Source organism: Anolis sagrei, chromosome 4, assembly GCF_037176765.1.
Source record: "Anolis sagrei isolate rAnoSag1 chromosome 4, rAnoSag1.mat, whole genome shotgun sequence".
Taxonomy (NCBI): Eukaryota; Metazoa; Chordata; class Lepidosauria; order Squamata; family Dactyloidae; genus Anolis; species Anolis sagrei.
The window spans coordinates 135,450,259-135,477,758 of record NC_090024.1 but is presented as its reverse complement, the minus strand read 5'-3'; the positions used below and the strand labels follow the sequence as shown (position 1 = coordinate 135,477,758).

Here is a 27,500-nt window from a genome sequence, read left to right as displayed (position 1 = left end):
TTATGGATAACATAACTGACCAGTAAGTTTTGTTTACAGAATTCTTTTTCCAGATGATTAAAATGTGTTACTTCTAACATTCATTAAGGATAACTTGAAGTATTTACATACATTATCTGGAAAAAGGTGAACACTGGAAGTCTTGGTCATCTGTTCCAGAAAGCCTGAAGGACATATCTACTCTAATTTAAGAACAAAGAGAGAAGCATTGTGCTGTTGTGGTTTGATTGTTGGAGTACAATTTCGGAGACTAGGTTTCAAATGCCCATGTAGCCAAAAACACAATGGACATAAGGAGGTCACATTTTCTCCTCCTTAGTGGAAGCCAAAGGCAAACTCCTTCTGAAAAAATATTGCCAAAAGAACTCCCCTTAGGAACATCATTTCCCAAAAACAACTGAAACAACAACAACAAAAAGGCCAGAACTTCTGAAAATGCCAGCCACAGATGCAGGTGAAACGTTAGGAGACAATGCTGCTGGAACATGGCCATACAACCTGAAAACTTCACAGCAACCTAGTGATTACTGCAATGAAAGCCTTCGACAATAGATTGAACAAAAGGATAGAATATCACTTTCTGGCACAAATTTAGTTTAATGAAGTTGAATTATTACTTATAAGAACAAAGAGACTTTGGGGGGGGGGGGGGAGAGACACTTCTAGATTTGTGTTATTTATCCAGATACAGAAAATTGTACTTGGTCTACTTTGGACCAGCTACACTCAAGTACGAAAAAAATCAAGAAATTATATTCAAAGCATTTCTTTTAGACATGGCTTGCAGTTCTCCATTTTGGCCTCAGAGTGCCACTGTTGGCCAGCAAAGAACTGCCATTCCAGGGATGTTTCATGCAGTGAAATTGCTTATTCACTGAGAAAGAGCAGAAGGCAGGGACATGCAAGTATTCATTTCAGAGAAAAGAAACTGCTACAATGTAAAGAATCCAAAACCTGTGACTTAATACTCCATCAGTATATCTGGATCCTGATTAAGATTTGAAATTCTTCATCTTATCTGATCATATCAAACAAGGATAAAGCAGATTTCCTCACTGAGTGGAATGGAGGACATGAACAAGCACAGCAGCAGATCTCTCCAAAGGCAAGTAATTCTCTTATTTTTCTCTTTGTTTTGCAAAGCTGCTCCAGAACAGATTCAGTATTCAGTTCCTGAAGAACTGGAAAGGGGCTCCATTGTGGGAAATCTTGCCAAAGATCTGAAATTAAGTACTGAAGAAATAGCAAGAAGCAATCTACATATCCTTTCTGTGGATGAAAAACAATATTTCACTATCAGTGCAGAAAATGGGAATCTTTATGTAAATGACAGAATTGATAGAGAGGAAATATGTGGGGAAAGCATATCTTGTTCCATCAATTTTGAAGTGATGGCTGAAAATCCTATGAATATTTTTCATATAATTGTAGAAGTCCAGGATGTGAATGACAATGCACCACATTTTTTGAATGGTGATATCAAACTGGAGATCAGTGAATCAACTTTGCCAGGAGCCACATTTCCCCTTCAGCAAGCTGAGGATCCTGATATTGGGGTGAATGCACTACATGATTACAACCTTAATATAAATAAATACTTTGTTCTGGACATGACAGAGCGGCAGTCTGGGAAAAAATATGTACAATTAGTGCTGAACAAACAATTGGATCATGAAAGCGAAAGCAGTTTCCATTTAACTCTTACGGCTCTGGATGGAGGGAAACCTCCCAAAACAGGGACTGCCAAAATATGGATTAATGTTATTGATGCTAATGACAACTCACCAGTTTTTTCTCAAGTTCTTTACATGGTGAACCTGAAGGAGAATGCACCAAGAGGATCTTTAGTGGTACAGGTGAAAGCCACAGACAAAGATGCAGGTTCAAATGCTCAAATCAACTATAACTTCAAGAACATTCCTGAACGTGCTCGACAGAAATTCGATTTGGATTCACGAGATGGAAAGATTACAGTTAAGGAGGCAATGGACTTTGAGAAAACAGAGAAGTATGTAATGACAATAGAAGCACGCGATGGAGGTGGATTAGCAGCTCACACTAATGTTGAAATAACACTCATAGATGAAAATGACAATGCCCCAGAAGTGGTCCTTGCCTCCTTATCCAGTCCAATACCTGAAGATTCTGCACTAGGAACACTGGTAGCACTCATCAACATTAAAGATAAAGATTCTGGGGGAAATGGGGAAATTACTTGCTCATTAAAAGACATTTTGCCATTCAAAATAGTGTCAACAACCAATAACTTCTACAAGCTTCTTACAGATGGTTCATTGGACAGGGAAAGCACTCCAGAATACAATATCACAATCACAGCAACAGACAAAGGCACACCCCCTCTTTCAACAGAGAAGATAATTTCCCTGAAGATTTCAGATATTAATGACAATTCTCCTGCCTTTGAGAAATCCTCTTACACTATCTTTGTGCCCGAGAACAATCCTTCAGGCGCCTCCATTTTCAAAGTCCGAGCCTTAGATCCAGATCTGGATCGCAATGGCCAAATCACTTATTCCCTCCTCAGAAGCAGCATTCAGGAAATGCCTCTTTTATCCTACCTCTCCATTAATTCTGAAAGTGGCATCATCTATGCTCAGCGCTCCTTTGACTATGAACAGAGCAGAGAATTTCAAGTGGAAGTGAGGGCCCAAGATGGAGGCTCTCCATCACTCAGCAGCACTGCCACTGTGAAGGTCTTCATCCTGGACCAGAATGACAAGAGCCCTCAAATTCTTTATCCTTCTCAAGGAATAGAGGGCTCAGCCTTGTTTGAGATGGTGCCTCGTTCAGCTGAGGAAGGTTACCTAGTGACCAAAGTGGTGGCAGTGGATGCAGACAGTGGGCACAATGCTTGGCTCTCCTACCATCTAGTCCAAGCCACTGAGCCAGGGCTCTTCACAATTGGGACCCATAATGGTGAGATCAGGACATTGAGGACCTTTTTGGAAAGAGATGCTGTCAAGCAGAGACTGGTGATCTTAGTGAAGGATAATGGTCAGCCACCACTATCCAGTACTGTGAATCTTAACCTGGTCTTTGCTGAGACTTTTCAAGAAGCCCTTCCAGAAATTAACAGCCAACCCAGGGACCCAGAGTATCAGTCGGACCTCCAGTTCTATTTGGTCCTTGCCTTAGCTTTGATTTCCTTCTTATTCCTCCTATCAGTGATTCTGGCCATTCTGACAAAGCTTCGAAGATCTGGAAGTCCCAAATTCTTGCAATGTTTTGGACCAGTTCCCCATTCAAACAATGCTGTTTTATTCCCACCAAACTATGAAGAGGGGACTTTGCCTTACTCTTATCAGCTCTGTTTATCTTCTGAGTCCAGAATACAAGAATTTACCTTTCCAGCACCAAGTGTTCAAGCTGCAGGAAATTCTTCATTTGATCAAAAGACTGACATGCTTTTGACAGCCAATCATGAAAATATATTAAAGACAGAGATGAGTAATACTGATGGGGTAGGTTTTTGTTTTATTTCTGCCCATTTTCTAATTAGTTAAAACGTAAATGTATATAGTATATGGTAATGAATGGCTGATTAATAACAATAACAATGGGTTGTTGTAGGTGTTTTGGGCTATATGACCATGTTCTAGAAGTATTCCCTCCTGATGTTTCACCTGCATGTATGGCAGGCATCCTCTGGGGTTGTGAGGTTCTCAAGCCATGAAAGCCTTTGACAATACATTGAACAATATCAATAGTATTCACTTCTTAAGTTCTAATTTTATTCATTACTGAACTTGATTGAACAATTTTAAAGGTTCAGTAGTGGAACGGTGAGTAACTTCAAATCTCCTTTGGAAGAATTCTATTGAAATACTGTCATTCTAATCAAAGCTGTTTTGCATGCATGAGGGTGTTTTATCTCTTGTAGTTTGGAAGCACAGAAGGGAATAGATTAACTTGGGAAGACTGAAGCTTATAATAATCACCATTGCTGAGTTTTGGGACATTAGGAGCTAATACCACTGGAGGCATTAATAGAGTAGACCAAAACAATTTATAAATTAATGCCTACTTTACATTTATTTAACAGTAAAAATGTTTTAAAGTGAAATTAATCTGTTTTCACTATTTGCCACTAAACAGATTTATTAAAACTGAAAGAACCAAATAGACTGGGGAAGAGGTGAGTCTGCCTACTAAATGTTCAAAACCGTCTCCCAATGTGGGTGGTCTATATGTTGCCCTTTGGAGGATTCATTTCCCAGCCTTTCCCCTGGACAAATGGCACAGAAGAGCCTAGATCCCTTAATGGACCAATCTGTGTATGACACCGGGATATAGTTGACCAACCAGTTTCTTTTAGTTTTCTCCTTCAGTGTGATTGAGGCCCAAAGTTATTCTACCTAGCAACCTAGTATATTTTACCCACCTGGAAAGATAAAACAAAACCGTCAGAGACTTGGTTCAACTCCTTTCCTAAATCCTCTTGAGCTGCTTCTAAATAAAGGAAAAATAGGATAATAATAATAATAATAATAATAATAATACTTTATTTATATTCCGCTCAGTTTACCCGAAGAGACTCAGGGTGGATACCCATTGTAAAGATGTGTAGAGGCCACCAATTTGTAAAAATATTGTAAAGGAGCTACCACTTTGTAAGGGCTTATTAAATTTGATAACGTAGCTAATAGCTAGTAATATTGATTTGGTCTTTCTTCAATGTGTAGCGTGACTTAACTTGGAAAGGATTTGTTACAGAGACCTGGCTTTAGAAGAAAGTGTAACAATTTTATTGAAATGTAGAAGCTTGATGGTTTCAATGTTTCTTAACTCTTAGAGGCACATATCTTCAGAGGTTACATTTATAGCATTTCATAAACAACTCATAGGAGGACTCTTCCTTCCACTACACAGGTTTCAAACTGGGTTGCTGTAGGTTTTTTCGAGCTGTAAGTTTCAAACTTATTTTTCTTCAAACTGTATTTCTTTCCTTAACAGATTACTTCAAATACAAGCTTATTCTTACTTTGTGATATTTCTGTTGCAATAAAGATTCTCACTGGGTTTCTCTCACCCTTTCTATTCATACACCAACTACTAATATAAATAAGTCAACTCATCTAAACTACACAGGCTAGAAGCCAAAACCTTCCTGATTCTCCCTACAGTAGAATCAGCCTTTCCCTGTAGTTTTTAAACTACAGATTACCTTCCTGGTTCTCACTACTACAGAACCAGCCTCTTCTGCAGTTCACAGACTACTTCCCTGATTCTCACTACTACAGAACCAGCTACTCCTGCAGTTCACAGACTACAGACTGACTGTTTTAAAATGTCTGCCCTGCCAAGTGGCAGTTGGCTCCGCCCCTTTTTCCATAACAACCTAGCTCAAAGTGAGCTGAGCTGGCTACCATCCCCCAGTTATGCAATTCTATCTACTTACCCTTTTAAACATCTATCTATAATTATACATAACTGTAGTTCAAAATTCACCCCTTCATCACACCCATTAACACTGCAAATTAATGCAATCCATTGGCCAAGGAACATTCACCTATAAAACCAAACCACATCCTTGCTTTTTGTTCACTGGCATAAAAGAGGAAAAAGGAATCCCAAATGGGAATCAGTGGGTGATCATGTAAACTCTTATTCATCTTTCAAATGCTGGTTAATGCTACTCTGTGAATTAGCAGTGCTGTTATAAGCCAAGGAGAAGGGAAGAAGGGCATGTCATACTGGGTTTCCCCTTCATTTAAAAACCCATAGGGCGAGGCATGTAGCCGGGGGGGAGGGGGTGGCTTGAGGGGCTTCAGCCCCCCCCCCCCCGAAATTCTCAGGGTGGTCCATGAGAATGCCTTACTGGTATATTATTTGGACTGTTACGTTTATTCATATAATGATCTGATCACCATGCTCAATATATCCCATATGCATGGGGGTATTGGGATAACGATACAAAAGGTTTGCTAGGGTAGATCCCCCATAAAACTCATCCCCCCCCCCGAATCAAAATCCTGGCTACGGGCCTGCATAGGGCTCCATTTTCATTGGAGACACTATTCCATCACACCACTCCTTGACTCCTGTAATCTTTAGAGAAATGCAGTAAAGCAAATCCATGCCTAGTATAATAAGGTTGGAAGACCATCATTGCTATATTATTGTTGTTACTACTGATGTTGTTCATGTCCTGCTTCTCCCTCAACATTAGTACCCAAAGTGGCTCACAACTTAAAAAGCAAGACAATAAAACATATTAATATTAAAACAGAATTATGAAAATAATTCAATTTATAAATAAAAATAAATAAATAGCTGTTAATAACAGTTTAGCCTAAAACAAAAGTATTTTTTTTTTAAAAAAACCTTTCCATGTTAAAAGCTTGTCTGAAAAAGTTTTTGCTTGCTGGCAAAAGTAAAAGATGGAGAGGGGTACTTTGGGCTACCCGGGAAGGGAATTCCAGGATCCAGCCACTGAGAAGGCCCTTTCTTATGTTTCAAAGGTTGTGTTTGCAATGATGGTGGAACTGAGAGGTGGTGGGATAGGTAGGCTTATGCAAGGTGGGAAAGGCAGGCAATATATATTGTTGAATACTCTGGATCTGAATCATAATACAGGAGTTCCCAAATTTCAAACATCCAACTTACAAACAACCCACAGTTAAGATTGGGGGTGAGACAACAGAAAGTGAGAGACATCTTCCCCCAGGAAAGGAAATTCACTCATGAAAGAGTTATCATGATAAAAGCTGTCTCACTGAAGCTTTATCACTAATATTTTTACACAAGCCAAATATTTCAAAATCTATTTATCACAGACACAAAAAGTGAGGTGAAATCTTCTGAACTGGAACAGACAGCAAAGCAAACACCACAGGAGTGTTAACCTTTACCTGTGCTATCCAAAGATAGATAGATAGATAGATAGATAGATAGATAGATAGATAGATAGATAGACAGACAGATAGATACACACACACACACACACACACACACACACACACACATATAAATGGCTGGAATTACACTTAAAATGTACCTTCTGACTTATCAACAAAGTCAACTTAAGAACAAACCTACAGAACCTATCTTGTTTGTAACTTGGGGACTGCCTGTACATAATTTTTTGTGAAAGTTTTCTTCCATTTTTCTTTACATTATCTGTACTTTGCTGCTTTATATTCCTGTCTTCATATGTTCAACAAATATAGTAGTACTTTTCAATATCTCTGAATGGTGCAGACTGCATTGTGCCAGATTGGGAAGAAATTCCTTTTGCATAGTATCCCAGTAACATCTATAGAGAGTTACATTCCATTTTCTATGTTATCTGTGTACCATTTGGCAGGTTTGTATAAGTAGATATGAGGTGAAATATGGTTACAAGTAGGGATAGAAATTTTCAATTGCACCAAAATGTGGTTAGAATCATATTAAAACAGAAGCACTCTCTTCAACTGGCTCACTTTGACTACAGATTTCACTGAAGTGAACACTCAAAATCAGAGGCTCTAGAACAGATTTGTATTATGGAGAACATATTTGACATGAGATTTTTGTTTTTAAAATCCATTTATCTGATGCTTTCAATATGTTACTTCTAACATTCTTGGAGGATGACTTGAAATATTTACATATATTTCCTGTTAAAAATGGTGGGGGGGACTGGAGATTTTATTCATGCTTGCCTAAATACTTCAAAGAGCTTTCTATTCCAATTTAAAAACAAAGTTAGAGGTGGTGTGTTATAATTATTTGACCACTGGATCACAATTCTGGAAGCCGAGGTTTAAATGCCCATTGGCCAAGAAAATGGGTGAATTTGGGCAAGTCACACTTTCTTCATGTCAGAGGAAGGCAAAGGCATCCCCGCTATAAACAAATATTACCCTTCCCAAAGAAAAAAACAACCCTTTGATCACCATTACTAGAAACAACTTCAGGTCACACTAAAACAACAACACAAAGGTGGATTATCACTTTCTGGTACAGTTTTGATTTAATTAAGATGAGTTCTTACTTATACTACTGAAAAAACACAGTACTAGATTTCTGTTATTCATTGAGATGCAAAAGATTGTGCAAAAATGGAAAAAAAACAAGACATTCTATTCAAAGCATTTGCTTAAGACATGGCTTGCAGTTCTGCCTTTCGGCCTCAGAGTGCCACTGTTGGCCAGCAAAGAACTGCCATTCCAGGGATGCTTGTGCAGTGAAATTGCTTATTCACTGGGAAATAGCAGAACGCAGGGACATGCGAACATTTGTTTCTGAGAAAAGAAAATGCTATAATGTAAAGAACCAATAACTGGTGACTTTATACTTGTTTCATCAATATTTCTGGATCCTGACCAAGATTTGAAATTCTTCATCTTATCTGATCATATCAAACAAGGATAAAGCAGATTTCCTTATTCAATAGAATGGAGACCAGGAACAAACACAGCAGCAGATCTCTCCAAAGGCAAGTACTTCTTTTATTCTTCTTTTTGTTTTGCAAGACTAACTCAGAAGACATTCAGTATTCAATTCCTGAAGAACTGGAAAAGGGCTCCATTGTGGGAAATCTTGCCAAAGATCTGAAACTAGATACTGAAGGAATAGCAAGAAGCAATCTACATATTCTTTCTATGAAAGAAAAGCAATATTTCATTATCAATGGAAAAAATGGGAATCTTTATGTAAATGACAGGATTGATAGAGAGGAAATATGTGGGGAAAGTGTATCTTGCACCATCAGTTTTGAAGTGATGGCTGAAAATCCAATGAATATTTTTCATATAATTGTAGAAGTCCAGGATCTTAATGATAATGCACCACATTTTCCACATGGTGATATCAAATTGGAGATCAGTGAATTAACTTTGCCAGGAGCCACATTTCTCCTTGAGCAAGCTGAGGATCCTGATATTGGGGTGAATACATTACAAGATTACAGCCTTAATACAAATCAATACTTTGTTCTGGACATGACAGAGATACAGTCTGGGAAAAAATATGTGAAATTATTGCTGAACAAACAACTGGATCATGAAAGTGAAAGCAGTTTCCATTTAACTCTTATGGCTCTGGATGGAGGAAAGCCTCCCAAAACTGGGACAGCCAAGATATGGATTACAGTCATTGATGCCAATGATAACCCACCAGTCTTTTCTCAAGAGCAATACATGGTGAACATGAAGGAGAACACACCACATGGATCCTTAGTGGTACAGGTGAAAGCCACTGACAAAGATTCTGGTTCAAACAGCCAAGTCAGTTATAACTTCAGAAACCTCCCTGAGCATGTTCGCCAAAAGTTCATCTTGGGTTCACAGGATGGGAAAATAACACTTAAGGAACCTCTGGACTTTGAGGAATCGGATAAATATCTACTAGCAGTTGAAGCAAGAGATGGCGGTGGATTAGCAGCTCACTCTAAAGTTGAAATAAAAGTATTAGATGAGAATGACAATCCTCCAGAAGTGATTCTTGCCTCCTTGTCCAGCCCAATACCTGAAGATTCAGCAACAGGAACTCTGGTAGCATTTATTAATGTAAATGATAGAGACTCTGGGGCTAATGGGGAAATTACTTGCTATTTAAAAGACATTTTGCCATTCAAAGTAGTGTCAACATCCAATAACTTCTACAAGCTTCTTACAGATGGTTCATTGGACAGGGAAAGCACTCCAGAGTACAATATCACAATCACAGCAAGAGACAAAGGCACACCCCCTCTTTCAACAGAAAAGATAATTTCCCTGAAGATTTCAGATATTAATGACAATTCTCCTGCCTTTGAGAAACCTTCTTACACTTTCTTTGTGCCAGAAAACAATCCTTCAGGCTCCTCCGTTTTCCAGGTCCTAGCATCAGATCCAGATCTGGAACGCAATGGCCAAATCACTTACTCCCTCCTCAGAAGCAACATTCAAGAGCTACCTCTTTCATCCTACCTCTCCATTAATTCTGAAAGTGGTATCATCTATGCTCAGCGCTCCTTTGACTATGAACAGAGCAGAGAATTTCAAGTGGAAGTGAGGGCACAAGATGGAGGCTCTCCATCACTCAGCAGCACTGCCACTGTGAAGGTCTTCATCCTGGACCAGAATGACAAGAGTCCTCAAATCCTTTATCCTTCTCAGGGAGTGGAGGGCTCAGCCTTGTTTGAGATGGTGCCTCGCTCAGCTGAGGAGGGTTATTTGGTGACCAAAGTGGTGGCGGTGGATGCAGATTCTGGGCACAATGCTTGGCTTTCCTACCATCTGGTCCAGGCCACTGAGCCAGGGCTTTTCACAATTGGGGTACATAATGGTGAGATCAGGACATCCCGTATGTTTTTGGAAAGAGATGCTGTGAAGCATAGGCTGGTGATCTTAGTGAAGGATAATGGCCACCCGCCACTGTCCAGTACTGTAAATCTTAACTTGGTGTTTGCTGAAACCTTCCAAGAGGCCCTTCCAGAAATTAACAGCCAACCCAGGGACCCAGAGTATCAGTCGGACCTCCAGTTCTATTTGGTCCTTGCCTTGGCTTTAATTTCCTTCTTATTCCTCCTATCAGTTATTCTGGCCATTCTTACAAAGCTTCGAAGATCAGGGAGTCCCAAATTCTTGCAGTGTTTTGGCCCTATTCCTCATTCAAATAATGCTGTCATATTTCCACCAAACTATGAAGAAGGAACTTTGCCTTATTCCTATCAACTCTGTTTATCTTCTGAGTCCAGGATACAGGAATTTACCTTTCCTGCACCAAGTTTTCAAAATGCAGAAAATATTTCCTCTAATCAAAAAAATGATGTGCTTTTGGCAGCTGATCAAGGAAATACTCTAATTACAGAGATGGATAAATGTGATGGGGTGAGTTTTTCAATGGTATCTATTTTGCACATTTATGTTTTTATCAAATATTTTGTATTAAGTGTCAGATATTCATAGGCTGATAAAATTTTCTTAGTAGCTGTCGCATAGTCAATTCATTGATACTAACTACTCAAAAATCTTTACAGTCTGCATTGTTTTATTTTGTATGTGGAGGCCCAATTTAGAATCAATGGGAATCTGGGTTATACACATACAGTTATCGGTGCCATAGGGGAGAAGGATAAATGGGAATGAGACCAAGTATATCTTATGATATTTGTTGGAGCTATCCAGAAGCCGTGTTAGAGTAGCCATGCTGTTGAGGTATTTTAGCCCTTGTTTCTAATTTTTTCCTGTACTACAGCTGGGACAGGTGTCTACAACACACTCCATAATTTGCAGAGCCAATTTTGCCCTGGATCTGGGATATACTTAGATGAGTAGCAGTGCATTATTTGGCTTTCATCAGATTTTCGTGTGGCTTTTTTCATGCACTGTTTTCCGATTAAATCCATGCTGCAACATGCATTTCCAGTGTGTGTTTTGCAACTACTGCGGCTTTGAGTACACTTCCGACTGCATTATATGGTCAGTTTACAAGGGTCTAAGGATTCCTAATGTGAGAATGAGATTTATACTTCTTTATATGACATTCTTTCTGCATACATTTAGATTTCCCTTTCCATATAATGAGGTAGGATAGTTGACAAAACCTCATGGCAATTAACATCATTTGCTGCAAATGCAAAGAAATCAGGTTGAAATGTACAGAAAAAACAAAAACTGAAGCATCAAAGGTGCTTAGTATTGTTCTTATGAAAACTCAATATGCGCCATGGTATCAATTCTGCAGAAAAAAAGTGATTTCAGACACTCATGGTTCACACTTCTTATATATCTACATTCTGCTAGCAATGGACTGTATCACTTTATGATGACTATATAAAGCATAAACAAAGAGAAAATATAGAGTTTAAATACAAAATGTATCTATCCTCTTGCCCATGTGGAAATAATACTGCTAAACAATTTGGTCTTTTCCTTTCTTCCTTTCTTTCTGCCATTCATCCAGATTTATAGTGGGGTGGGGGAATCTTATATAGATTTCATTTTTAATTAAAAGATGGCTGACTATTATTAATTTTCCAATTGACTTCAAAATAAAGGTATGTTATTACATACACAATCCATTTTGAAAATATTTAAATAGTATGGAATTTGTGATATATGTGACTGTTTTGTGTTTGCTAAGGTATCCAGGTTAAGGCACTCCGTAAAATGACATTTAAATGTTAATATACAGGTCTAGATGAACACTTGGATTTCTTTAGATTCATAAATATATCAAGTATACCAAAATAGAATTTAGGATCAAAATGGCAACTGCATGGACCATAGAAGGCAGAGAGATGAATCTCACAAGCTTCTTGTCTTTGGGGTCCTCCTCTCTCAAACTTTGGGGCCAATCACTAGCTTATGCAATCAGAGATGTAGCAGAAGACTCCTAAGTGGAAGAGAAGTGGTAGCAACAAGCTTTTCTGAGGGAGGAAGTGGGTCCTTGTCTGCAACCAGCAAAAACTAGAACTAAAAGGCTACTAACTTGAAGGAGCCTGGCTTGTCGTATCTTTCTTGTAAAAACATATCTCTTGATGTATTGTCGAAGGCTTTCATGGCCGGAATCACTGGGTTGTTGTAGGTTTTTTCGGGCTATATGGCCATGTTCTAGAGGCATTCTCTCCTGATGTTTCACCTGCATCTATGGCAAGCATCCTCAGAGGTAGTGAGGTCTGTTGGAACAAAGAAAATTGGGTTTATATATCAGTGGAGTGGGTTTTACAGAAAACCCACACACACAGATAGATATCTACATAAAAACTCCAACCATCACCCAAGTCAAAAAAGAAGCACCATTAAAGCCTTGGCAGACCGTGCAAAAAGAATCTGCAAACCCCACCTCCTCCAAGATGAACTGAACCACCTCAACTGGGCTCTCCAGGCAAATTGATACTCCACCTCAGACATCAGAAGAGCTGCAAGAGCAAGAACAAGCCACAAGAGTAAAGACAAAGGAAAGAGTTGAAGTAAACAGGTTCCTGGTGTTTTTTTGAAAGATGCAGCCTTTTTCTTATGCAAACTTTCAATGTGGAATATAGGAAGGGAGAAAAAGAGCCAAAAGAATGGGAGCTGGGCTTTGATGGCTGCCAATGAACCTGTAATTGCCAAATGCTAGGTTAGATGAGCAGATCAAGAAAAAAATAACAAAAGTAGCCATGGAGCTGCTTGGACACCAGAAAGAACAGTGTAGTGCTGGTGCTTTTGCTAGAAGGGGCAAGAAAAAAATCACGAGAGTGAGTGATAAGGAACAGTGTAGGTCTGTAGGGGAAAAAAACAGGAATTATATTAGCAGCCTTGGGGGCCACATCAAAAGAAGCAATGGGTTGTTTATTAGAGACTCCTGATGTCACCATATTTGGGATAGCTGACTGCATATGAATGCAAACAGCAGCTGGAGTGACTGGATAATGAATGAGACCTCAATAGCTCAGGATTGATAGAGAGGAAATATGTGGGGAAAGTACTATCTGCACTAGTTAATAGTCAAGCATGGCATGCATCTGGATACCAGGACCAGTATACAAAGGACCAGACCACAACATGCCTCCTCAGATGAAAGGTCACGATTCTGCTTTTTCTGCATGCCAGAAATGCATTGCATTGTTGTGAAGTTTTGTGAAATATTCACCAGTGTATATACATAAATGAAGTTGTTGTAATGTAGTTGCTTGAGTGTTGCCTAGGACTCTCAGAGACTAGGGTTTAAATACTTTCTCTAACTAACTAAAAACCACATATGTACTTTAGTGTCACTGTAAGTCAGAAAAGACTTGACGGCACACATCAACAACATATAGAAAATACATACTCAGACTGAATTGTGCATTTCCCTGCTTGAGCCATGAGCTACCACTGATACGGAGTGGCAGGGGAACACGTATTAGCATCGAAATTCAAGCAAAATCATACTGGAGAGAGATCATTTGGATTAGGATTTCAAGTTTTGATGAAAGATTTGTATTTCTTGCTTACATGTCACTCCAATCATTCTTGGATATCACCAAAGACCTGGCACATAATGTAAAGAAATTATTTTATTGTAGGAACAACTCATCAGCAATCAGAGTTTGGGAAAATGTTAATGCTGCACTTGAACAGTGTTCAGAAGCTAAAGCTGGTGTAAAATGTAGCAGCCAGACTGGTGTCACATGTGCATTTTAGAAACCATATAATATCAGTCTTGCAAGAATTAAATTGCTCAGTTCAAGGTGCTGATGTAGACCTGCAAAGCTCTAAATGACATGGGGGTAAAAATTCTGAAAGATCAGCTTCTACCTGCCAAAAATTTGAAATCTTCAGAGGAGGTACTTTTGCATGTCCCAGCCCCTTGTGAAGTTAAGTGGGTGGTCATATGTAACATGGCTTTCTCTGTAGCAGTGCTTTGACTGTGGAACTCCCTATTCAAGAACATTAGAGTGGTTTCATCTCTTTTAAACTTCTGGAAGCCAGCCAAGCGAATGCATTTGGTGTTTGAAAGTTTTAACTGTTTATTTATTTATTTATTTATTATTCCAATGTATATGCCGCCACTCCCCTGGGGCTTGGAGCGCCTTACAAGAACAGGCTAAAATCTAACACAATTTAAAAAACAATTTAAAACAATTTAAAAACAGCAATATCAAAGATCAAAGGCCTGTCGAAACAGATATGTCTTACATACCCTGCGGAAAGCTGATAAGTCCCGCAAGTCCAGAGCGATGGTGCCACTGCTGTAAAGGCTCTGTGTCTGGTTGCTGTTAGACGCAGGTCTTAACATTGGGAATTTCCAATGTTTCAGAACTTTTAGCCAGCTTTTAGGAATTTTAAAAGAAAACTTCAATGTATTTTTAAATGTTTTAAATGGTTTTCATTTGTTCATTGTCTCAAGACCCCTTGTGAGCTTGGCAATAATACAGAAATATGTTAAATAAAAATAAATACATAGATTCCTTTTAAAAAAACAAAATGATTATCACATATATAACTAACAATATTTCACTATCTAATCAATCAAACAGTAGAGAACTGAAAATGAAATGAGAATGTTCAGATTGTGATTGCTTCTAAAGGTACTTTGTGGCAATAAGATAGTAGAGAAAGCAATATCAAGTTTGTTACATATTACACTTTAATGTTGCATTCAAAGTCATACAAAACCATAAATAAAGTTTGCCAAATACTTTACTGAAACCCAAGTAGTAAAGAAATAACTCATCTCCAGGCGTAGTCCTCAAATTATATTTAATTTACATCAACACTGTGTTTTGTTTGAAATTCAGCAAAAAGAAAAAATCCCTGCACTTCTTTTTCTGGGCCTCACAGTGGCGATGTTGGCCAATCTTGTTTTCAGTTCAGGATGGAAATGCATTGGTGCTTTCTACAATGAGGTTGCTTCATCAGTGCTGTATAGATAGAAGAAACGGAGAGACCGGCATTGCTGCTAAGAAAAAAGAAAACACATTTGCCTTGCAAAAATTAAAAAGAGCTTGTTCTTCCACAAAGATTTGCCTACCACAAGAAGAAAATTTATTTTGATTTCCTGAAAAAAGGTAGGGGAAAGGATTTCTCAAAAAACCATATGGAGATAAAGCACAGAAAGACTATCAAGGCACTTACAAGGCAAGTATTGCTTTTCTTCCTATTTTCATTCAATTGCTGGGGTGCTTCAGAACAGATTCATTATTCTGTCTCTGAGGAAATGCCCAAGGGCTCCCTCTTGGGGAATCTTGCCAAGGATTTGGGCCTAAACGTCAAAGAACTAGCAAAATATAATTTACATGCTGCCTCAGTGGATGAAATTAAATATTTTGTTATCAGCACAGAGAATGGAAACCTCTATATAAATGATAGGATAGACCGGGAAGAAATATGTGGCAAAAATTCACTTTGTTTTGTGAATTTTGAGGTGGTTACTGAAAATCCTCCGGACATTTTCCATATAACAGTTGCAGTCCAGGACATTAATGATAATGCACCCCGGTTCCTCAGTGACAATATCAACTTGGAGATAATTGAATCTGCATTACCAGGCACCCGATTTCTCCTTGGTAAAGCTGAAGATCCTGACATGGGGGTGAATTCTCTTCAGAGGTACCAGCTCAGCTCAAATGCCTATTTTACCCTGGAAGTGAAAGAGAGTCAGGATGGAAATGTGTTTGCAGATTTAGTGCTACAGAAATCATTAGATCGGGAAAGTGAACAGACCATTCACTTAATTCTTGAAGCCATAGATGGAGGTGAACCCAGAAAAACCGGAACTGTACAGATATGGATTAATGTCACTGATGCCAATGACAACCCACCCACTTTCAGTCAAGAAGTTTACAAGGTCAGTTTGAGGGAAAATGTACCTGTGGGGACACTTGTACTCCAGGTTGTAGCATCTGATAATGACGAAGGCACAAATGCCCAAATCAGTTATCACTTCACCAACATGCACCAACAGCAAAGGAAATTTAAGGTGGATCCTTCTAATGGCAAAATCACACTTACGGATACACTGGATTTTGAAGAAGCCAAAGAATATATCATGACAGTGGCAGCAAAAGATGGAGGAGGATTGGCTACACACTGTAAAGTAGAAATTCAGATTGTTGATGAGAATGACAACCCACCAGAGGTAACCTTGGTGTCTTTGTTTAGCCCAGTTCCTGAGAACTCTGAGTCTGATATCTTAATTGCGCTAATCAAGATCAATGACAAAGATCAGGATGACAATGGAAAAGTGACTTGCTATTTGGGAAATGATTTGCCTTTCAAGATTCGTCCTTCATCTAATAACTACTACAAGCTTCTGGCAGATCATCCTTTGGACAGAGAAACAGCTCCTGTGTATAATATTACAATCATAGCTACTGACAAAGGAACCCCTCCTCTTTCCTCTTACAAAATGATTACACTGCAAATCTCTGATATCAACGACAATGCCCCTACTTTCGAAAAATCTTCCTACAGCATCTATGTGACAGAAAACAACCCATCTGGTACTTCCATTTTTACTATTAAAGCCTTTGATCCAGATGTGGGCTCAAATGCACGGATCACATACTCTATCCTCAACAGCAACATCCAGAACCTTCCCATTTCTTCCTATATCTCCATTAACTCTGAGACTGGCACCATCTATGCCCAGCGATCCTTTGACTATGAAGAATTCAGAGAGTTCCAGCTTCAGGTGAAGGCCGAAGATGGAGGGTCTCCCCCTCTCAGCAGTAATGCCACAATCAGGGTGTTTATTTTGGACCAAAATGATAACACTCCTCGTATCTTATATCCTTCTCCAGAAGCCAAGGGTTCTGTCTTATTTGAGATGGTGCCTCGTTCTGCTGAGGAAGATTATCTAATCACCAAAGTGGTTGCGGTAGATGCTGATTCGGGACACAATGCCTGGCTCTCCTATCATCTGGTCCAGGCTACGGAGCCAGCTCTTTTCACCATTGGATCTCATACTGGGGAGATCAGGACATCCAGGGCCTTTGTGGAGAAAGATGCTGTGAAACAGAGGCTGGTGGTTATGGTGAAGGACAATGGGCAGCCTCCTCTCTCAGCCTCCGTCACCCTGAACCTGGTGTTTGCAGAGAACTTCCAAGAGGCCCTTCCAGAAATGAAAAACCAGGCAAGGGACTCCGAAACTCAAGATGATCTCCAATTCTACTTGGTGCTGGCTTTAGCCGTGATCTCCTTCTTATTCCTCTTGACAGTGATTTTGGCGATTATGATGAAAGTCCGGAAATCAGGGAATCCCCAATTCCTGCAGTGCTTTGGCCCTGTTCCTCATTCGAAGGCAGGGGCCATCTTTCCCCCTAATTTTGAAGATGGGACTTTGCCTTATTCCTACCAGCTGTGCCTCTCCTCAGAGTCGCAGAGGAATGAGTTTACCTTCATGGCACCCAAAGTTCCAATTGCCAACAATTTTCTTTATAAAGATATATCTGTTACACATTGTGTAGGCAATAATGGAAGCGAATTTAAATCTGAGACGGAAAACACTGAAGAGGTAAGGCTCGGCTCTTGAGATTATATGTATAGTAGAGTACATAGTTCTTTACCATTAGCAACCTTTTGTAATGTAGGTACAATTGCATTTGTGACTTTTCACTTGCTATCTGCTTTTCCTCTTTCTTTTGTACTGTCAGATATAATTAAATAACTATAGTTTGGAATACTAAACCCATTATTGTAATTATCTATCCTATAGTCATTTGTCATTTGTTCATATTCTCTGTAGTATTTCCAAAATTAAAACTTAAATTAGATGGCCATGAAAAGAGAGGGGGAGAGAATTATTTTTGACACCACCACCCCACGGCTAAGGTTAAAAAAGTATAAATAATGAGTTTTGTTTCTTCCAACATGTTAATAAATACTGGCATTCTGGGCCAAAATTCAGGCCACAGTAGCATTTGACCAGCAGTGAAGTTGTTTTTCCAGTGTATTCATATGCCCTTATTCTAAGATTGTGGTTAAATCTACTCTGCTTAGCATCTATTTCACATATTTAGAGTTTTCCTGCCTGTCTACCTTTAAATACATAGATTATCTAATAAACATTGTTACCTGTCCCATATCCATTTCGTTGGCTCCTGTGTGATAATATTTATTTATTTGATCAGTCATATGACCATTTCAAAATAGAACATGACAAAATAGAACATAAAAAACAAGGCAAAAAGGTGAGGACAGCAACTGACCTTCTATTTATATGTTGGCTCCTGTGAACTGAATACTTGGCTAGGTATTGGATCTGCAATTATTTTTACACTTAGCAAGACAGAGTATAAGCGATCAAAAAACTATATCACAGAATAGCAATATAAACAATACTAGTGAAATGTTTAAATTGGAGTGTACATATCACAATATCTACTGATTTGCTCTTTTAGTATTGACATACAAAAAAAATGTTGTGTTCAGAGCGGTTTACAAAACATACTTGCTTAGATGTATGCCCCTATGTTTATTGGGCCCATAACAACAATAATTAATCTTTCTTAGGTGTATTTTTAGTAACAAATCATCAAGTGTATATATCCCTTTGCCAAAACTAATCTGAAGTCTTGCAGTGTTCACGGGTATTCCAGATGCTGTGGACATAGCTTACAATTCAGAGGATAGTGGCAGGGATAGTATCATTTTTTAAATGTGCTATTGGAGAAAACTGTGCTGGTGGAAAACATGCTGTTAGGAAAATAAGAAGGAAACTAGACACATTATATGTGTAGTATGTTTCAATAATACGAAATATATGGAGGTAAAATAACCTCTTCTAAACAAACTGGATATGGATTCTACCCAGAATGCTTGGCTCTCTTACCAGCTGGCCAAGGCCACAAAGCCAGGATACTTCACTTTGGTACTCCACATTGGAATGATCAAGATTATCAGGTTCGTACTGGAGGAAGATACCCTCAAGCAAAGCTTTGTGGTGTTAGTGAAGGATAATGGGCAGCCTCCTCTTTCTGCCTCCATCACAGTCACAATGGTACTGGTTTCTTTGAGCTGATAGCATCTCAGGGATGTTGTCTGGTAGCACCACTGTGTAGCAGTAGTAGGGTGTTCTGACTCTCGGCTGGGATTTTACTTAGCCAGGTTGGTTCCATGACCTTAATCAACAGTTCTAGCACTACTGAAATTTTTAAGAGTATAGGTGGAAGAATGACAAGATAATGGATATGAGGCATCTTGACTCCTTTATCTGTTATATAAATACATAGTGGTTGATATTGACATAGCAGTAATTTTTGAACACCTGCTTCCACTTCCATGTTTTTAATTCTTTCCTAAAGAAAACTATGGAGGAAGCCTGTCTAATTTCTTTAGGGGGCATTCCAGAGCCGGGAAGCCACCACCGAGAAGGCCCTTTTCCTTGTCCCTACCAACTCGTCCCCACCAACCGTGTTTGTGTGAGTGGTGGGACTGTCAGAAGGGCCTCCCTGGAGGACTTTAAGGTTCATAGTCACACAATAGTCTGTACTCAAACCATAAGGAGCTTTACAGGTAATCACCTGCACTTTGAATTGGGCACAGAAACTCATAGGCAGTCAGTGAAGCTGCTTTAACAGGGGAGTGGTGTGCTCCCTGTAGTCATCTCCCCTCAGTAGATTGTAATCTATGAAAGGATACATCATATTAAACTTTTAACTTGGTAGGCTGTGACAGGAGCTTTTGTTATATTTTAAATTTTTCTCACACTCAATGTCCTATATTTATGATATATAATGAATTATAAGGACAAAGCCTTCCTAAATAGTTTTGAGGAAAAAAATTGTATCGGTCCAAGTAGATATTATTGTTCTATTCCTTTAGAAATCTTCAGTTCTTAATAATAATACAATAATAAAACTTTATTTGTATCCCGCTACTATCTCCCCAAAGGACTCGGTGCGGCTTACATGAGGCCACCACATGACATCTTGGGTTTTTCTCCATTTCTTCGTGGATACTAACTTTACATCTTTGGCTAGTCATGTCTAGACCAGATTAAGGCTTCACTTGATTACAGAAATACACACACAGAAAGCTGTGAGGAAAAATCTTCACAAAGTGTGCTGTGCTATTGTTCCTATGTGTATGTCTGTTTGGCAGATTTGTATAGTTTTTGTCAAATCATGATTCCCATCTGTGTTTTATTCTTACTTGTATATGTGAATGGCTAATTATGCTTCTTGACTAGTGGCGTTTGACTCTTCCAGTATGTTAAATATCCCACATAACCAGTATTTACACAAACCATAGTGTATGTATTTTTCATGACCTCCTCTCCACGGAATCTGCATCCAGGGATTTAACCAACCATGTTTTGAAAATATCTGGGGGAAATCCAAAAGGCACACATTGAGTGCAATATGATGTGTTGGAATACTCTGCTGTAGACTTCTTATGAATTCACAGTTCATTAGACTCTTTCTTGCTCTCATTTCAGTTGTTCTTCATTTTTCATAATGGATACTAATTTACTATATCATTATATATAATATAATTTCAGCATTCATGGATTTTTATATCCACAGAGGGTTCTGGAATCAAACATCCGATACCAAGGACATATTGTATCCTTAGTGAAGGATTAAATTAATACATCCATCATTTAATATAATGGAATTATTTGGTCACATCTATGCATTCACTATATATTGTTTTTCTGCCAGTTTATCTGTAACAGCATCTTGAGGAATCTCAGAAACTAGTTTGGCAAGTACCTTGGTAGAGCTTCATTAGACATTCTTTATCTGTATATCTCGTGGACTGCTGGTCAGGAGAAGCAATGCAAGCTATGAGATAAATAGAGAACATAAAACACTGCTCCTGTGGTCCCCTTTCCTTTAATTTGCCAGCCTCAGTCATCTTCTCTCTCTTGCATTTATCCAAGGCAAAAGCTTGATCCAGAATCAGAGTTTCTTAAATTACATGTGGAGAGAACAGTTGAATACAATGCAACCTATGTACATTTGCTGGAGTTGGATGGATATAGCCATAATCTGAAGAAACTGTGCTGCAACCCAGGATTCTCAAGATTTTTAGACCCTCCTTGGAGTGTGAGATGATGGCAGCATCATCTGCATAAAACAGTAAGGGAATTCTTCTGGTTCCAAGCTTGGGCGAGTGACCATTGGAGTCCAGAAGGCTATCCTCCATATAACTTGTATGCTTGTATGCTACAGTGTAATAAGGGTCTCTGGACCATAATAAAAATTTACCTACACAGTCAAAAGATTTTTAAATACTTAACTCTTTTTTTTTCTGTGCGCACATAGTTATGGCATGCCACATATTGGCAACTATAGTTACATTTTCAGCCATTGTCAGAAATGGGGATGTGGGTATTTTTATGTCAGAAATGAGGCTGTATATTTTTTAGTTTCATGGCAAAAATGGTGGGGAATAATTTGATTTTTAGTAAAGGAAATAACAACATTTCACCATGATGCTCTGGATAGCACATTTCTCTTTGACATATTTATTTATTTGTTTATTTGTTTATTTACTGCACTTGTAGACCGCCGTTCTCAGCCCTAGGGCGACTCACGGCGGTGTACAACATATAAAACCAGGTACAATTTACAACATAAGCAATATCACATCAACAGTAAACAACGACACTATCAATAATACAGTTATACTAAATCATTCGCAACGTCTCATCATTGAATCACAATCCAAATCTCGTTATCCATGTTCCGTTCCAATCGTCATTGCCAATTGTTGCAGCACTTACTCAAACGCCTTCTCAAACAACCACGTCTTTAGTCTCTTGCAGAATGTCATGAGGGAGGGCGCCAGTCTAGTTTGGAGTGAGATATGTGCGAGTGTGTGTATCATTTCTGATTGAAAGTAAAGCAAAACAGAAGCATTATTTAATATCATTTGTATTTTTTAAAAATCATTTTGATTATATGAGGGTTGAATGAAAAGTAATGCCTCCGCCTTCGTAACTCAACAGATGGCAATACTGGTATGCGGCAGGTACTGGCTTGTTCAGTAGACTCTCCTCTACAATTCCATTTTGGCAGAAAGCCTTAGCATTGAATGGTTGTGTTATTAAAGTGCAAAGTATGGAACCCTGCACAGACGGTCGGTCAATGCGACTTAAGCAACATGCAGTCATTGAATTCTTGACAGCAGAAGGAGTCACCTCAACCTCTTTAAACTTACTTGTTCAATGATGCACAGTACTCACATCAACACAATCACCATAAACATCTTGCATTATCTGATTCATCTCCTTTGGGGTGACATCTTCCACTGTCAAGAATTCAATGACTGCACATTGCTGAAGTTGCATTGACCAACCATCTGTGCAGGGTTCCATACTTCACACTTTAACAACACAACCATTCAGTGCTAAGGCTTCTCACCAAAATGGAACTGTAAAGAAGAGTCTACTGACCAAGCCAGTATCTGCCGAATATCAGTACTGCCATCTGTTGAGGAATTACGAAGGAAGCATTTCTTTTGATTCCACCCTCGTACTATATATATGTGTGTATATATGCATGTATTTGCTAATTTGGTTTTTAAATAGTCATCTCTTCTTTAACGCTACTTGGAGTCGTTAGTTTTCATATATATATTTAGGAAGAGATATTTACATGAAAACACATCTATAGTATCCTTATGAATTTTGGCTATGCCATAAAACTTGGATTTCAGATCAGACCATCCCAAGCATACTGACTAAAATAGGGGAAAATGTACGTATCTTTGTTTATGTGATGTAGTAACCAATGAATAAACTGATGGACAGAACCTTGCTTTCTTTTACTGCAGATAATATTATTCCATAGTACAATCCTGTAGTCCAGAGCTTTCTAAACATTTCAGCTTGGTTAATAGGGTTACTAGAATGGACCTCAACCTTAGAACATGAAATGAGCTAATGTATATGTGTTCTGGTGACAGACAAAGCACCTGGTGAGGATATTTTTCCATAGGAGGTCTTCATGAACAATTCTGAATGGTGAGCTCCTCTGCTGGCAAAACTATTTTTTCACATATATTTGCCAGGCATTTTTTTCTGAGTGATGGAAGTGGATCATACTTTTCCCAATTTATAAAAAGAAGATAAACTCACAGAATTGTAATGAATTAGTCAATTGGATAGTAGACTAATTCTAAGATTTACAATTCCTTCCTTCTCCAGAAGGTGATGAGATGGGTGGATGAAAATGATATTTTCATAATGTTTCCAAACTTTACCAGTGTCTGTTTTGGATGGCAAATATAAAAACATTCTGAGAAATTTAAGGCTCTGCATTTGTGGCATGAAAGAAGTAGAAAATATTTCACTCCATTTGCTTTACTGCCAGCTTTATCAAAAGCCCAGGATGAGAGTCCCAAGACTGATTTTTGGCTTCTTTACAGGGAGAGGGGTCATATGTGAAACTACGCTGACTATTTTTAGACTATGGTCGCACGTAAAACAAATCTTAGTGCATGAAGAATTCTTCCCCGCCTTTCTCATAATATCAAAGTGAAAATGTGTGGCAGTAGATTCACAATAAACAGGAAAAAGTACTTCCTCACCAAATGCATAATTGATGACATTCACACTTCATATATGGACCATATTCTCCATGCCATACTTGAGACTTTTCTAGAAACATCTTCTTGGCTTGACAAGTGCATACTTGATCTAATCCATCATCGTTTTCTTATGTTTCTGAGTTTCTGTATGATTCTGGGCAAATCAGAAATTAAATGCCACACATTATTGAAAATATGAAGACACAATTCAGCTTCAGACACAGAGGAAAATTTGCTTGGTGACAGTCAGGATCTTAATATAAAGTAATTGTACAGTGTTTATAATAAAAGTGTTTATAATAAAAGATATAAATATGGATGTATCCCCCCCCCCCCAAAAAAAAACCCAACCCTTTTCTCAAATAATACTATACTGAGTTACTCCTATATACTGTGAAAACACATTGCTTCATACTCAGGTTGACTTTCTGCTCTAAGCAGAAAAAGATGGTTTTTCTTGCAGTTCTCTGTCTGAGCCTCAAAGTGCCGCTATTGACCAACATGAAAGCTGAAAGAGGCTAGAGTTGCACTGATGGCTCCTTAAATGCCATAGCTTTACTAGTACTGCACAAGCAACAGAAAAAAGAGCACAGAGAGAGCTGTTTGCAGACAACTGGAAAACTATATCAGATTGCACATCTTAAGGGGAAGCACACTTTATTCCTCATCATTGGCATTTTTTTCATCTGCATGAAACATTGATCTGTCACTAAAAACCTAAAGAAAACCTAAGGAGTATAATTTTCAGGGAACCGGATGAATAGCAGGCACAATGAGAGGACTATCAAAAGGCAAGTACTGCTTCTCTTTCTATTGTCTTTCTCCTTTTGGGCTACTTCAGAGCAAGTTAATTACTCCATCCCCGAGGAGATGGCAAAGGGTTCCATTGTGGGGAATCTTGCTAAGGATTTGCAACTCAATGCCAGAGAACTAGCAAAACATAACATGCATGCTGTCTCTATGGCTAAAATGCAGTATTTCAGTATCAGTGCAGAAAATGGGAACCTCTATCTAAAAGAAAGGATAGATCGAGAAGTAATATGTGGCAAAACTCCACATTGTCTTCTGGATTTTGAAGTTGTGGTTGAAAATCCTTTTAATGTTTTTCATATAGCGATAACAATCCAAGATATTAATGATAATGCACCATACTTTTTAAATGAAAATATCAGATTGGAAATCTTGGAAACCACATTGCCTGGAGCTCGATTTCTCCTTGGGAAGGCTGAGGATCCTGACATTGGAACAAACTCTCTTCAGAATTACCAACTTAGCTCCAGTCAGAACTTTGCTTTGGAAATCAGAGAGAGAAAAGATGGAAATAAATATGCAGAACTGGTGCTCCTGAAAATGATTGATCGGGAAAGTGAGCAAACTATTCATTTAATCCTTACAGCTCTGGATGGGGGTGAACCTAGAAAATCTGGGACTGCCCAAGTATGGATTAACATCACTGATGCCAATGACAATGCACCCATTTTTACCCAAGAGGTCTATAAGATCAAATTGCGGGAAAATGTTCCTGTTGGGTCCCTTGTGCTCCAGGTAACAGCATCTGATAAAGATGAGGGTATCAATGCTCAAATCAGATATCATTTCAGCAACATAGCAGAAAGTATCCATTCAAAATTCTACTTGAATCCAGTGAATGGGACAATCACTCTAACTAATCCATTGGACTTCGAAGAAACTGAAGAGTATACAGTACTGGTAGCAGCAAGAGATGGTGGTGGATTAGAGACGCACTGCAACATTGAAATCAAGGTTCTTGATGAAAATGACAATGCCCCACAGGTGACACTTGTTTCTTTGTTCAGCCCAGTCTCAGAAGACTCTCTGCCCGGAACCTTGATTGCTCTAATCAATGTCAATGACAAGGATTCTGGGGAAAATGGGAATGTGCTTTGCTATTTACAAGATGATTTACCCTTTAAAATTCTTCTGACATCTAGTAATTACTACAAACTGCTTACAGATAGTTCACTGGACAGAGAAAGGGCTCCTGCATATAACATTACAATCACAGCTACTGACAAAGGGACCCCTCCTCTTTCCACACACAAAATCGTCTCTGTACAGATCTCTGATACGAATGATAATGCCCCTGCTTTTGAAAAATCTTTCTATAGCATCTATGTGACAGAAAACAACCCATCTGGTGCCTCCATTTTTACTATTAAAGCTTCAGATCCAGATGTAGGCCTGAATGCACGGATCACATATTCCATTTTCTACAGCAACATACAAGAGCTCCCCATCTCCTCCTATATCTCCATTAATTCTGAAACTGGCATAATCTATGCCCAACGATCCTTTGATTATGAAGAATTTAGAGAGTTCCAGCTCCAGGTGAAGGCCCAAGATGGAGGGTCTCCTTCTCTCAGCAGCAATGCTACACTCAGAGTGTTTATTCTGGACCGAAACGATAACACTCCTCGGATCCTATCACCTTCTCCAGAGGCCAAGGGATCCACCTTGTTTGAGATGGTGCCTCGTTCTGCTGAGGAAGATTATCTAGTCACTAAAGTAGTGGCAGTAGATGCTGATTCTGGACACAATGCCTGGCTCTCCTACCATCTGGTCCAAGCAACGGAGCCAGCCCTCTTCACCATTGGATCTCATACTGGGGAGATCAGGACAGCCAGAGCCTTACTGGAGAAAGATGCTATGAAACAGAGGCTGGCAGTGGTTGTGAAGGATAATGGGCAGCCTCCTCTCTCAGCCACCGTCACCCTGAACCTGGTGTTTGCAGAGAACTTCCAGGAAGCCATTCCAGAAATGAAAAACCAGGCAAAGGACTCAGAGACTCAAGATGATCTCCAGTTCTACCTGGTGGTAGCGTTAGCTGTGATCTCTTTCTTATTCCTCTTGACAGTGATTTTGGCCATTACTATGAAAGTCCGACATTCAGGGAATCCTCAATTTCTGCAGTGCTTAGACCCTGTTCCCTTTTCCAAGGCGGGTGCCATCTTTCCCCCTAATTTTGAAGATGGGACTTTGCCTTATTCCTACCAGCTTTGCCTCTCCTCGGAGTCCCAGAGGAATGAATTCACTTTTCTGGCACCCAAATTTCCAATTACCAACAATCTTCTTAGTCATGAGATATCTGGTGTGCCTGTCACAGACAGTGGTGCAAGCCCCTTAAATTCAGTAGAGGATAATAGTGAAAAGGTAAGAGTTGTTATCAATAATTTCTAGTGTTTCAAACAGTCATTTTGTCTTGTTGACAATGGAAGTTTAGTCAATATTACTGAAGCGGTTTCAGTTTGCAAAAGATTTGGTTTCATTTAGTAATAGCTAGAACTCTCTTTTCACAGTCTAATCATATTATTTATTTATTTATTTACAATATTTATAGCCCACCTTTCTAAGCCATACTGCAACTCAAGGCGGGTTACAGGTTGGCATAATTCAAGGCCATACATTCATAAAGAGAGCGATTAAAAACAATCAACATAACAATATAAAAACATATACTGTATAAAAACCAATAAAACATGTAGTCTCCAGTGTTATCCTGTTAAAATCAATTTCCACTAACGTTGTCTAGCCATTCCAAGT

At 38.8% G+C, this 27,500-nt stretch overlaps 2 protein-coding genes across 39 annotated transcripts in view; both read left to right on the top strand.

Annotated features, from left to right (window-relative positions):
• LOC132774269 (protocadherin gamma-A4-like) overlaps nucleotides 1-27,500 on the top strand; it is a 393,640-nt gene that overhangs the window by 239,359 nt on the left and 126,781 nt on the right. Inside the window, exon 1 of one of the 38 annotated variants that reach the window (XM_067467722.1) lies at nucleotides 1,318-3,482. The exons of 35 other annotated variants lie outside the window; for them this stretch is intronic. In XM_067467722.1, coding sequence (XP_067323823.1) covers nucleotides 1,392-3,482 — 2,091 coding nt within the window. In that variant the 5' untranslated portion in view covers nucleotides 1,318-1,391. Of the gene's footprint in view, nucleotides 1-1,317; nucleotides 3,483-8,519; nucleotides 10,821-24,749; nucleotides 27,111-27,500 lie in introns of those variants that run through there. 2 more of the 38 variants (XM_067467720.1, XM_060774232.2) reach the window with 2 other exon arrangements.
• Nucleotides 15,552-18,498, top strand: LOC132774275 (protocadherin gamma-B1-like). The gene has a single exon (XM_060774253.2). It carries the CDS (start codon nucleotides 15,616-15,618, stop codon nucleotides 17,929-17,931), a length of 2,316 nt encoding a protein of 771 aa, XP_060630236.2. The 5' UTR covers nucleotides 15,552-15,615; the 3' UTR covers nucleotides 17,932-18,498.